General features: G+C 42.3%; 1 protein-coding gene across 3 annotated transcripts; it reads left to right on the top strand.

Moving 5' to 3' along the window:
* The first annotated feature begins 397 nt into the window (after nucleotides 1-397).
* fbxo28 (F-box protein 28) lies at nucleotides 398-14,489 on the top strand. Of its 3 annotated transcripts, none has more exons than XM_084321357.1 (5): nucleotides 398-687; nucleotides 1,497-1,606; nucleotides 5,585-5,723; nucleotides 10,545-10,740; nucleotides 11,254-14,489. In XM_084321357.1, the coding sequence occupies exons 1-5, from the start codon at nucleotides 499-501 to the stop codon at nucleotides 11,715-11,717; spliced, it is 1,098 nt and encodes a 365-aa protein (XP_084177483.1). In that variant the 5' UTR covers nucleotides 398-498; the 3' UTR covers nucleotides 11,718-14,489. The 3 variants fall into 3 exon arrangements, with proteins under 3 accessions (XP_084177483.1, XP_084177481.1, XP_084177482.1); XM_084321355.1 differs by having other exon boundaries at nucleotides 11,248-14,489; XM_084321356.1 differs by having other exon boundaries at nucleotides 402-687; nucleotides 11,251-14,489.

The following is a 14,489-nucleotide window of genomic DNA, read 5'->3' as shown; positions in this document are numbered from 1 at the left end:
GATGTGGTCATTCAAATAGAGAAGGCATGTGTCAGTGGAGTGGGATGTTCTGAAGCCAGATTGGAATTCGTAGATTAGATTTTTTTCCGCTAGGTACTTTTCGACCTGTTCGTAGACTATTTTTTCCATGACTTTCGAGATGGAGGTGAGAATAGAAACAGGGCGGTAGTTGCCTGGGTCTAATTTGCTGCCCTTTTTGTGCAGAGGGGTCACCCTCGCAATTTTGAAGTCCTTGGGGACGTGTCCCTGTTTTATGGAGAGGTTTATTATGTGTGTGATGATTGGTGTGATGGCGGCTGCTGAGTCTCTGAGGAATTTGGAGGTGAGAGGCAGCAATACACTGACGGGCGTCTAGTCTACCCGGAAAGTAAAAGAAGAAGTGTAACGCAAATGGAACGTCGCCCAGCTCTCTGCCCTACTAGACGCGAACGGGCAGCAGTTCTGTTTCTGTGCAGGAGGATCAGTGTTCGGGTTCCCCCTCCTCCTGAGCAAACGAAGATGGCGGCTGTCCTAGAAAGAGGCGACGGAGGTATCGGGTCTCTGGATTGCGAATCGGTGTCACCGAGGTTGTCCACGCCGCCACCGGACCAACCGCACCAGAACAACCCGCTGTTAGGGCTTCCGATTGTGGCAATTGAGACGATTATCAATTTTCTGTCCTACGACGAGATCAGCTTGCTACGAATGGTGAGAGAACAAAAACAAACCACGAACTGTGGCTGCAACGGCCAATGCAATGCGGAGTGGCTGGCTAACAGAGCTAACGCTGGTTAGCTTGGAGGACTGCTTCTTTTGTAGGGATGTTGTGTGAAATATTTGCAGAAATGCAAGTATAGTATGTTCTTGGTGTGTGGTTGAATGGATTGTGATTATAACTTACCACTGGAACGCTAATGATCTAATAATGTGCGCTTTGATTTACATTGACTGGGCTTTGCTCGGTGTGTCAACAACACCCTGGCTCCCCAGCTGCTGGCTGCAGTGCAGTTCTAGTTGGGGCCCAAATACACACTACTGCTACACTACCACCTATTTACGAGCAGTATACGTAATTTAAACGAACCTGTTCAAATGAGCTATATTGCTTAAAAAGTTAAGCTCGGTGCTGTCTCCCCAACTATTTCGTCGATGCAAATTAAGCACATACCCCCCCCCCCCAACATTTATTTTTTACTAAGTTGATTACTGATCAGTCGTCACTTTTAACGTGGTGTAACGGGCGTTACACAAGGCTTTCGTTACTAAACAGCTGCTCGGACCAAGCCCCCTACAACCTACTTGTGCATTCTTCATACATCCATTTGCATTACTCAGGCATTTCTGGATACAAATACAATTTTCAAACACGTTTTTCCACTTCCATGTTTACACCTGTGCTCTTTAACCCATTTAGACCTAAAACGCATTCTAATAATGCATTATATAGCCTGCATATACACACACACACATGTGTTTCCTGGTTTCAATGGGTTAATGCCCATGGTCTTTTCATTTAGGTGTGCAAGCGCATGGACATGATATGCCAGCGCATGTTGAACCAAGGCTTCCTGAGGGTGGAGCGATACCATAGCATGTGCCAGAGACAAGTCAAAGCACAGCTGCCCAGGTCAGTATCACCTCAGAATCACTGATGTTTAGGCCTGGTCATTAGATTCACATATGGTAGAAATGTCCCTTGATGAATTGATGCACGGAACAATACAGAAACTTGTATTATGTACAAAACACAAGCCGTAAACGAGATGCAGTGCTAAAAGGCCAACTGGAATGGTATCTTGAGTTCAGGCAAGGGAGATCAGACGAGCTCATGACAATAGGAGTCAAATTCAACAGGACAGGGAACTTGCTATGAAAATAAATACTGTAGGTGGCATTTAGTGTGGAGGCCAGAGATACCTGACCACAGTCGGAATAAAGTTCCATCTGAGATAAAGTAATCAGGCTGTGTTTTCCCCCATGCAAAAATCATTACGTCTGCAAAAAAACAAGACTGGATCGGCTGGGTGGTGTAGAGGTCTAAGCACTGGATTCTGGGTAGTGTAGAGGTCTAACCACTGGAGTTTGGGTAGTGTAGAGGTCTAAGCACTGGAATCTGGGTAGTTTAGAGGTCTATACACTGGAGTCTGGGTGGTGTAGAGGTCTAAGCACTGGATTCTGGGTAGTGTAGAGGTCTAAGCACTGGAGTTTGGGTAGTGTAGAGGTCTAAGCACTGGAGTCTGGGTGGTGTAGAGGTCAAGGCACTGGAATCTGGGTAGTTTAGAGGTCTAAGCACTGGAGCAGCTGGGTAGTGTAGAGGTCTAAGCACTGGAGTTTGGGTAGTGTAGAGGTCTAAGCACTGGAATCTGGGTAGTTTAGATGTCTAAGCACTGGAGCAGCTGGGTAGTGTAGAGGTCTAAGCACTGGATTCTGGGTAGTGTAGAGGTCTAAGCACTGGAGCAGCTGGGTAGTGTAGAGGTCTAAGCACTGGAGTCTGGGTAGTGTAGAGGTCTAGGCACTGGGGTGTCTGGGTAGTGTAGAGGTCTAGGCACTGGAGTCTGAGTAGTGTAGATGTCTAAGCACTGGGGCGTCTGGGTAGTGTAGAGGTCTAAGCACTGGAGTCTGGGTAGTGTAGAGGTCTAAGCACTGGAGCAGCTGGGTAGTGTAGAGGTCTAAGCACTGGAGCAGCTGGGTAGTGTAGAGGTCTAAGCACTGGAGTCTGGGTAGTGTAAAAACTGATGAGTTATATTCATTAAAAAAAGACTACCGGTAATTTAATCAGACTAATCACTTTATTCAAATTGAGGATTTAGTTTGAGGATATACAACATTTTTTTTGTAAGTAAATACATTTTTTTTATATATAATTATCGGCCACTGCCATCAGTAAATTTGATCTTATCGGCCGATAGACCAATTGCAGTCAACAAGGCACATATCGGGCGATACCGATACGCGACCGATATATCGGTGCACCCCTATCCCTAACCGACAGTAGTGTAGTAGTCTACACCCTCCCCAGACACAGTAGGGCAGCACAACGACCAGGAGGGAATTGGCATAATGACTAAATTGGGGAGGTGGTAGAAAGTGGCAAAACGAAAGAAAAACAGTGTGTGACTGCAACATTTGTTAGCATAGGCAGGGGATATGGTATCCTGCAGTGAACTCGCTGGTTCTCACTGGGAATTGACTTTGACAAAATCCTGGAACTAGGGCTGGGTGATACAGAAGAAATCAAAATCACGATAGGTGATCAGTAGGACTTTCTCTCTTTTATCAATATATCACTATCTGTTCACAAACGTACATTAAATCACAGGTTATGTAATCGTGTTGATAGCCTTTTTGAACTACATGGTAATGTTAAGCGTAACGTAACTAAAAACCAAAGTTGCAATTTTTAAATGACATCCCCTCAAAATATGTCAATACAGTATTGGCTTGTTATGATCAATTTAGACAACAGGATTGTGTATCACAATATCTATCATGATTTTGTCACAATGTGATCCCATTGAAAGATGATAAATTATCATTAATGAGTTATTGACCAGCCCTACCTGGAACCTATCCCAGGCTACTGGTGTCCTGGTAACTCGTGAGTCGTGGGGCAAGGCTACACTACAGGCTACTGGTGTCCTGGTAACTCGTGGGGTAAGGCTACTGGTGTCCTGGTAACTTGTGGGGTAAGGCTACTGGTGTCCTGGTAACTCGTGGGGTAAGGCTACTGGTGTCCTGGTAACTCGTGGGGTAAGGCTACTGGTGTCCTGGTAACTTGTCGGGTAAGGCTACTGGTATCCTGGTAACTCGTGGGGTAAGGCTACTGGTGTCCTGGTAACTTGTCGGGTAAGGCTACTGGTGTCCTGGTAACTCGTGGGGTAAGGCTACTGGTGTCCTGGTAACTTGTGGGATAAGGCAAAGTAAAATATATTGTTGGTTTCCTGTTGGTTGTCAGTTTGGCCATGGGTAGGTAGGGAATTTATTTATTTTTTTTATTTTATTCTTTCCCACGGCGACTATGGATAGGGAATTTCTTTATTTAATTAAAATGTTCACAACAATATGGATGCATGTACTCTGCCAGCATGTTTAATATCCATAATACTAAATGTTTGACTAAGATTTCTATGAAACTTTATTCAAAAAAAAAAAAAAAAAAAAAAAATCATTTTTTTTTAGAAACCCATAAAATATATTGGGTCGCACCTAAATCGGCAGGGTCGGTCGGCAACCGGAAACCAACTATTAATTTTGTTAGGCCCAAGGCTACTGGTGTCCTGGTAACTTGTCGGGTAAGGCTACTGGTGTCCTGGTAACTCGTGGGGTAAGGCTACTGGTGTCCTGGTAACTTGTGGGGTAAGGCTACTGGTGTCCTGGTAACTCGTGGGGTAAGGCTACTGGTGTCCTGGTAACTTGTGGGATAAGGCTACTGGTGTCCTGGTAACTTGTGGGGCAAGGCTACAGGCTACTGGTGTCCGGTAACTCATGGGGTAAGGCTACTGGTGTCCGGTAACTCGTGGGGTAAGGCTACTGGTGTCCTGGTAACTCGTGGGGTAAGGCTACTGGTGTCCTGGTAACTCGTGGGGTAAGGCTTCAGGCCACATAACCCAGGCGTCGTAGGTTAAAATGTGACCTTTGTCTGCATGTCGTTCTCTCCCTACCATCTTTCCTGCTACTCTTCACTGAATGCTATTCAATAAAGCAGACGTGCCATAAAAAAAAATGCTAAATGCGGCAAAGTCACGGGGGAGACAAAGTAGTCTCTTATTATTCTGCAGTGTTAGACTGGCTGGAACTACCTACCAACCATTTGAATAAATAGCCCCCTGGTATGAATTTCCTGCCAATTTAGCCATCATCAAATATAAAATGTGCAATGGTTTTATTTTTTGATGTATTTTAAATTTTTATTAGATATATTGATTCATTGATGCAGTGCGGTCGAGTGTCGAGTCATCAAAGGCAAATCGATAGAGCAACACGGAGTGGATCTGTCTTTTTAGCAGGGAATGTGAAATAGTGTTTCAGGACTGTCTTCAGCTAATCTATCTCGGATGGTTTAGTTAGTGGATTTCAGGTTGAGCCGAAGTTTGGTTTCAGTAGGCTATATTTGTTAAAAACAAAACAAAAATGTGTATATTTGATCTTCTGGCCGTATCTTCTCTCTACTCTGAATAAGCTCATGAGATGGTAACAACATGATGAACAAAATGCACTGTGGGTATTGGTGTGAGAAAATGGAATTGCACACTTGCTTGGAGAACACTAAAAAGATCTACAGGGACCATAAAAACTGGAACTAGATGTATATATTTTCAGAGTTGCTGAACCACCTTGCTCAAACAAGGCCAGTGTAATAACTCTGAGTAGGGCAAGATATAAGAACCCTCCCCCCTCACTATATTGTACTATAATTTGTGATGTACACAAAGTATATTTTAATTGTCAACTGTCTTGTTTGATTCCAGTTCCATTGCTCACCACTCGGATAATTACTTTCCTTGTGGGTAATAGTAAAGAATTCGAATACAGCCAGTGAGGTCAAAATAATAGATGAGAATGTATTTCTTCTGTCAGTGTGTTTTTGACTGTGACTTGTTGCTAGGCGAGAGTCTGAAAGGAGGAACCACTCGCTGGCGCGCCATGCCGACATCCTGGCTGCCGTGGAGACACGCCTCTCCTTGCTCAACATGACCTTCATGAAGTATGTGGACTCCAACCTCTGCTGCTTCATCCCCGGAAAGGTGCTTAGCTGCTTCCGTCCATCCCTTCACCTGTCTGTCCCCCACTCATACCCCCCATGCATCTACCACGTATAGAAATACCTGGGATGTGGTTTGGAAAGGCGCTGTGTGAATGAAATAATCAAGTAAAGTGTTCCGTTATTAATCCCCTTTAAATCTGTCATAGCAGCATGAGGGAGGGCAGGTACAGGCAGAAAGATAATAATAGAGATGGTAACAATAATAGAGTAGGACATAGTAAAAATAGTGGAATGGCAGAATTCCATAATAATAATAGTATACATGGTGTATGTATAGTAGTAGCTAGTGTTGTCAAAAATATTGATTTTTCTATACATATCGATTCTGAATATCTAAAACAATTTCAATACTAATTTCCCGCAATACCGATACTTTCTGCACTATCGATTTTCAAATCAATCCCCCCCCCCCAAGAGTCACCTTTATTTGACAAAAAGTGATGTTTGGTGAAAGTTAGATTTGCACTTTATTAATCCCAATAGGGAAATTCATTCTTGTTTGATGATCAAGACGCACCTTTTATTTGTTTTAAGTGAAGTTTGGTGAAAAAGCAAGTTATTGCACTATTAATCCCAATAGGGACATTCATCTTTATTTGATCAAGAGTAACCTTTTATATATATATTATTATTATATATTTTTTTTAAATGAAGATTGGTGAAAGTTAGGTTTGCGCTTCAATCCCAATAGGGAAATTCATCTTGGTTTGATATTTGTGTCAAATAAAAACAAATGTTATTTGAATGATTTCTAGTTTAAGAGAATAAAATCCATTAAAATCGTAAATCGGATTTAAAAAAATAATAATCTGAGATTTTATTTTTAGGCCATATCGCCCAGCCCTAAAACAAAGTGTTTTAAAAGGGTTATATTTATCTTCTATTATAATACCAGAGAGAAGGTGAGGAGAATCGACCAGCAACAAAAGCAAAAATTTAATAAAGAAATGTACATTTTAAGATTAAAATCTTTTCCCCATGGTATCGAATATCGATACTTTTCAAGGTATCGTATCGAAGTTAGAAATTCCAGTATCGTGACAACACTAGTAGTAGCACACTGCACCAGAGTCTGCACAGTTTTAGTATTAAGAGTCAGACAGTCCTAACAATTATCAAGTTCTCCAGCTATTAGCTGCTTCTACCTGCTACATCCATCTGCCTTTGATTGATTCATACATACATTCATTAATGGGGATATGATTTTATAAGATTTTTTTTCTCTCAACTTAACACTTTAACTGCCAGAAGACGTTTTTAGGCATCCTTCCCCGACATGCTCAAGGTGCCGAAGACGCTGTAACTCGTCTTTGATAGCAATATTTCAAAAATCTGTGATCGGATTCATATTTCCCATCCGCTGGCCTGAGACCCACCAAAAAGCCCCACCGAACCCTCCAGCGGTTCAAGAGCGCCATCTGGTGGCCGATCGGCGCAATCGCCCAACAGGAAGCCACTTGGACGATGTGCTATTCACCCACACCACTTCCGGGCACTCTGTACATGTCCCGGGACTCGAGCTCGTCACAACACACAGCGATCCGTTGCCAATAACTCGATAAACAACATGATTTGGACGTATATACCATTATACAACCTGAAAATGGTTCATCTGGATAAACATCCCATAATCGAAAACGGTCTACACCACGCTGATCGTCCAACGGCGCGAGGAAGATACGGTAAGATTCAGCGTTATTTTTGAACGTGTTCGATATAAACTGCTCTGATGAACATATGACCCACACTAGATGAATGATATAACGCTGCCCACGGAATTATAAACGATCCCCCGCCCATCCGGTCAACATCAGATGATACGTAGAAACTTCTAGAAGTACGTCCAATTGAAATTTTTTATATCGCGCCGATTGCCATCAAACTGTATTTCATCATCAATATAATGCATTTGGGGCTATAGATCACGTTCTGGAGAAAGCTGCAGAAAGATGAAAACATACTTATACATTAGACCATATTTTTCTATGAATATGTGAATGAAAAAGTTTAACGTTGCTACACAATGAACAATACATATAGGACTTTGAATGGGCCCTAATAATGGCAATCTAGCAATAGGATTTAAAAGGTTATAGCCCTGCAAAGAAGGGGAACTTATCCATAGACAAATAGAGCTGGAAAATGACTTTGATTGGCAAGGAGCCTGGGCAAATGTCCGACTTACATCAAGGAACCCGGATCATCAACAAATCAATCTGAACTATATTCACAGGACATACCTGACTCCTATAAGGCTGTGCAAAATGGGGCTTAAACAAGACTCCAAATGCTCCCAATGTACAAATGGGGACGAAGGAACATTTATGCACATGTATTGGGACTGCCCACCAGTTAAGGCATTCTGGAAAGATGTGTCCCAACAATTATCAATACTCGTATCTTGGAATATACCTGTACACCCCTCGGTATTACTATTGAATGATGTTTTTGAGTTTGCAGTGAATCCACAACTAAAGAGATTGGTTTTATCGGGTATCACAGTAGCTAAAAAACTGATCGCATCACGTTGGTTTCAACCGGAAAAAATGTGCCGAAAAGTGTGGTTTCTTACATATCTCGATGTGATATATCAAGAAATATCTACAGCAAGAATTCTGGGTCTCAATGAATCCAAAATGTCAATGTGGTTAGAAGTGGTGGAGAGAATAAAAGCTAGCTTATAATGGTAGTGTCTGGTTAGGAGTGGGGGATAATGGAGGTACTATCCAAGAGGGGGTCCGGGAGGGGGGGGTTCGAGCTGGAGCATATGTGTGTAGGGTTTTAGAAAATAGGTATTGGGGGTATATTATATACTAACATTTATATAATTGTAATTTCGCTGGATATACACTGTATACGGTTAAAATGTTATTATAGACTAATTTTGTTTTATCTTGTTTCTGTACTTGCATATATTTTAACCACCTTTACTGAAAGTTTCATTATGCATTGTGTGTTGAGTACTGACTTTTAATAATTTTTGTCTTGCAATAATAAAAAAAAATATATAAAAAAAAAAAAGACAAATAGAGCTGGCAACAGATGGTATATCATGAATTTAACCTCCGGCAGCCAAAGTGTTAATCGCCGATGACGTGTTTAGACGTCATTCCTAGCCATGCTCATTCTGCCGAAGACGCCGTAACTCGTCTTTTATGTCAATATTTCAAAAATCTGTGATCGAAATCATATTTCTCCTCCGGGGTCCTGAGATATACTGCTGATCTCCACTCAACTCTCTAGCGGTTCAAGAGCGCCATCTGGTGGCCGATCGGCAGATCGCCAACAGGAAGTGACTCGTCAAACAGGAAGTGCTCATCCATAAATCGTCCGGGCACTCGCGATCATTAGCAGGACTCTATCTCAACACACTGGATAATCAATCGCTCGCCCTAACTCGATAAACAACGTTATTTGGACGTATATACCGGTAGTATTATACAACCTGAAAATGGTTCATCAGGATCAACATCCCATAATCGAAAACTGTCTACTCCACGCTGATCGTCCAACGGCGCGAGGAAGATACGGTGAGTTTCAACGTTATTTTCTAACGTATTCTATTCTAACTAGATGAATGGTATAACGTTGCCCACGGAATTATAAACGCCCCCTCGCCCATCCGGTCAATATCAGATGATACGTAGTAACTTCTAGAAGTACCTCCAGTTTTCATATGGCACCGATCGCTACCAAACTGTATTTGATCATCAATATAATGCATTTGGGGCTATAAATCAAGTTCTGAAGAAAGCTGCAGAAAAAAACGATAAAAACATACTTATACTTTAGACCATATTTTAGTATGAATATGTGAATTAAAAGTATATCGTTGCTACACCCTGAACAATGGATATAGGACATTGAATGGGCCATAATAATGTCAATTTAGCAATAGAATTTAAAAAGTTATAGCCCTGCAAAGAAGGGGAACTTCTCCATAGACAAATAGAGCTGGCTAAGGATGGTAAATTATGAATTTAACCATGGCGATCAAAGTGTTAACAACTCCCATTAATTTCCAGTTGAGCTTCATGTTTTCCTGTATCATCCCCCTCAGATGTAGCTGCTATATACACTCTTGTCATCCATCCTGTCATTCTTGTGTCCATCAATCCCCTTTTCCTTGTAAGATGGATCTGCCTTGACATTATTATTGACTCTGTGCTTCTGTGATTTGTCCAGCAGGGGGTACCCCTGCTCTTCAAGTTCAAGTTTCTTTAATAGTTGTCATATAGAAGTACAGAATACTTTTATACAAAATGCTTCTTTGTTACGCTCCAGAGACTGTGCTAGACAAAACGATAAGTATGAAATAAAATAGTATAGCATGCTTATCGTTTTGTCTAGCACAGTCTCTGGAGCGTAACAGAAAGAAGCATTTTGTATAAAAGTATTCTGTACTCTAAAAGTCATGGTATGATACAAAATGGGACAAATGACCTTTCGCAAAGTCCCGCCCCCCTTGGTTACTGTTGCTATGTCCAACAAGCTTTCCGTCTGAGAGCCAGCTACGTTCGACAAGCTGCCCGTCTTAACAGCCAGCATGGAGGGTCTCCGTAGCTTACCAGATTCCTTTTTGAGAAAAGGGCATTTAGGGGTGTGGTTTTGCGAAAGGTCAATTTGAGGTTCAAATACCTTTGCCTTTTGACCATGGCATTGTGAAATTTTGTCCACAGCATTCATAATGGCAAAGGATCATGTTCTCTTGGTTACTGACCCACTTGCAATGGTTAAGCCTCATGTTTTTGACTTGTGATTTCCCTCTGCGTGTGTATATGCGTCTATTCCAATTTCCCAGGTGATAGACGAGATTTACCGTGTGCTGCGGTACGTGAACTCCACCCGCGCCCCACAGCGGGCTCACGAGGTGCTGCAGGAGCTTCGGGACATCTCCTCCATGGCCATGGAGTACTTTGATGAGAAGATCGTCCCTATCCTCAAGAAAAGGCTGCCTGGGGCCGACCTGTCAGGGCGCCTCATAGGCTCCGCCCCAGGTAAAGGCTGCCATGTTGAAGGCCATGTTGTATTAACTCCCATTTAATTGGCTGCTATTTTACTCCTAATGGAATGTAATTGCACATTGTTACGGTTGTTGGTTTCAATGGGCCTCATTCATGAACTGTTCTTAAGCACAACTTTGTTTATAGCCCTCAATTTAGTCTCAGTCAGGAAGCAAAGCCTGCCATCTATTGTGTACCTCTTGTAACATAAATGTCTTTGCAAGCCTGGGTGATTGCCAGTTACAAGAGGTACACAATAGATGTCGGGGACAAGGAGTTACAAATGGACACCAGGCTTTTCCACCTGTCTTTAATTGACGGATACAAAATTATAGGGTGTAAGAACAAATTTGTCCCATTGTGTTTTTTGGGTGTCAATTCAAAGGACATATTTTGGCTCTGTTAGGTTGTCTTTACTAAAGTGGGCATTTAAGACATTGATACTCTGAATGAAGTGAACGATGACGTCACGTGTAATAATTCAGACTCTGGTCTCCCCAGTAGCAGGCCCGTCCACCTCTCTGACCACCATGTCCCTGCTGGCCAAGAACACCCCATCGCGCTCCGAGATGGCCAAAGTGCAGCAGCAGGTGAAGGTAAACGGGGCGTCCATGACGGCGCTGCGCGTCAAGCAGCTGGAACAGCAGAAGCAGCTTCAGGATCAAGAGCAGAAGCTTCTGGAACAGACGCAGGTCATCGGGGAGCAGAACGCACGCCTGGCAGAGCTGGAGCACAAGCTTCGCGAACTGATGGACAGCAGCACGGACGCGGCGGCTAGGTCCGGCGTGGCCGCTCCCTCGACATCTTCCATCGGCGCCAGTATGTCTGGCAGGGCATTGCCAGCCGGCGGCATCCCCATGGCTGCATCCCTACCCAGAGGGCCGGAGGGCGATGGGAGCCAGGCACTGAAACGCACCAGGAAGAACCTGGACCTCCCGCGTCAGTCCAAACGCCTGCGCAGCAAGAAATAGGGGGACGCTTTATATGTCATTTCATTTTTCTTTGTTTGTTTTTGGTTTTGAGGTCTGATGGATTGCACCCTGAACCCACCCCTCTCTCCCCCAACGATCATGTCCCGTGAGCCGCCTCAGGAGTACGTCTCTAACTCTTGGACAGTGTTGTATGCCCCCACCCGCCCCATGCCGTCTCCCACTACAATGAACTACCACTCGTGGGCGTGTCTTTGGACTTGTGTCGCCGATGTGTTTAATTTAGTGCTGCTGTCCACAGCTTAACCACTGAGCCCACATAAGCCACTAAGAATTTGCACATTAAACGCCAGGGTTGAATTTTCACTTATATTTAATTTAAGGGGTTTTTAAGCAACTCCACTAAAGAGTGGTCTCGGTTTGCCCGCTCATTAAACTGAAGTAAAATACTATTTGCTGTTAGAAAGACTTGGAGATGGGGACTATGAAATTGACAGTATTGAGATAGTCATACATTGGGGTCATGACTGATTGACCTTAGGGATAATGACAGAAGGATTATGTAAATTATATGGTAAGTAAAAAATAGAAATAAAATAAATACTAATTTGGGAATCATCTAAATAACCAAAATCTTTTATCTGTGAGACATTAGTGTCATTGATCCCAGTGATTACACCTTTCAGTGAAGCCTGGATAGATGCTTTCCTCACCTTTGCAGAGAGGCTTGAGGAGTTCACTGTTATCTAATCCCCAAGTGCAATATGACATTAACAAATGCTCCTTTCTCCTGGTTATATTTTTAGTCATCCTCAAGGACATTTTCCACAAGATCTGCTAATTTCCTGAAAAAACACCATGGAAAAATGTTGTTGAGGGTAAGAAACGTTAAGTGTTCAGACAGACACTGTAATAATGCTTTTGAAATGTTCCATAACACCATGTTGTAGTCCTTCGCCACCGCCGTCTCCTCTGTTTGGTAGAAGGTCTAATGTGGAGATGGAATTCATGTTGAGGGAGTTCCGTGACCCATTGTGCCTCAGTAACCAATGAGCGAAAGGATCCTTATTATTCCTCGTACATCGGAAATGCAGTGGACAGAGCAGTTGTATCCAGAGAGTAATCCCTTCTTAATGAGGTTTTCCATTGGGAATATAAATCTCCCATCAGGGCTGGTGCTCATTAGCTCGTTACTCTGTTCCACTTTGTATGTAAAATGTTTGTGCACACCTGTTGTTGATCAGATGATCTTGTCTGTGAAGCACGTTGCTCACAGTTATATACCCGGTTCTACATGAAGTAAACGGAAACTAGGCTATCTGTGGTGTTTGGTGGGGGTGAGCTTTCTGTGATGCAGGTATAATTGACCACCTCTACCAAAAGACCTTGGGCAGGTTATCATTTACGACTGCTTTGCAAGTGACCGTAGATGGTTATGAAAAGAAAATGTAAGCGTTGCTGGAGTTGAATGCCACAGAGTTCAAGCTTGAATGAATAACCCAATCATTATTTAAAGGTAGAATCTGTAATGCTGTCAAACAGCGACTTCTAGGCAAAATAGCCCTACTTGGTAATTGGTATTGCACTTTGTTTACATCTTCTATTTTGGTCTGATGTTGGGAGTTGAGTACGGATAGGGGAAGGGTTGCTACTGCTGGCCACACCTCAGGCTCTACCAAGAGACGTCTGGGGAAATTCACAGTATATTATTAACCCTTGTGTGGTATTCGGGTCAAGAGGAATTATACAATGAATACTTTTTTTAACCAGAGACTCATTGGCCTTGGTTCATTTTCTCTGAAGAACATGTAAAAATAACACATTCATTGTGTGCCCCTCCCCCCTACACATTATTACATATGTGGTGTTTGGGTCCAAAAGTGTGGAAATTGTAGTAAAAATTCAACAAAAAGGTTCACTGTGTACCTTCACTGTGCCTCCACCTTGTTTAATTTATATGTTTAAAAGATGAACATGATTTATTCCATTCATGTCTTGATTATAATGGATTATTTTTAATGGACATCACATTGTATCACAAAAAGCAAATGGCACTTTTATTGATAAATGTGATCTAGCAGAGGTAAATGGAAAATGTTAACCATAGACAGTATGCTGTCTAGATTGCTTGCAATCAAGATAAAGTATTCTTACATTAATTATTATGGCTTTATTGTTTTAAAATTCCAATAATGTTGTGGGTCCACCAAACCCTGTGAACATTGGGAGAGTAACATAAATGTGAACACCACACAAGGGTTACGTTACTAAACTCCAACCTACATGTCGGACTAAAACAAGAAATAATTAAACAAAGTGGGGCTCTTTTAGTCACTGTTTGACGACATTACAGATTGTACCTTTTTAAAAAGCATTGCATAATTTCTTCTGTGGAACAGAACCCCTCACCTTTCCTTCACATTATTTCTCTTGCCTTCTGAGGTTAGCTGGTGAGCCCATATTGCGGCTGGAAAGTATTTTAAAATTTCTTTTTTGGATGACCTCAACCACTCATGGCATGAACTTTTTGTAAGGCATCCTGGGAAATGCAGTTCACTTCTGAGTGGACACAAGCGTGTATTATGAACACTGGGCAGGAAACACAAGAATATGTTATCTAGTGGCTTAATTTGAGACTGCGTCTCAGTTTAGAAAAAATACTGTACTGTAAACTTCATGTTCTTCAGAGTGTAGATTGTGAATTATTTCATGTATGTATACGGAGGAAAAGAATATCTTTTAAGTCGGCCCATTTGGGGCCAACTGTATGGTTTGTTGCACACATCTGTTACAAATGTACAAATCAAGCCTATT

Source organism: Notolepis coatsorum, assembly GCF_963971535.1.
Source record: "Notolepis coatsorum genome assembly, chromosome: 9".
NCBI classification, from domain to species: Eukaryota; Metazoa; Chordata; class Actinopteri; order Aulopiformes; family Paralepididae; genus Notolepis; species Notolepis coatsorum.
This window is presented reverse-complemented; position numbering and strand designations above follow the sequence as displayed.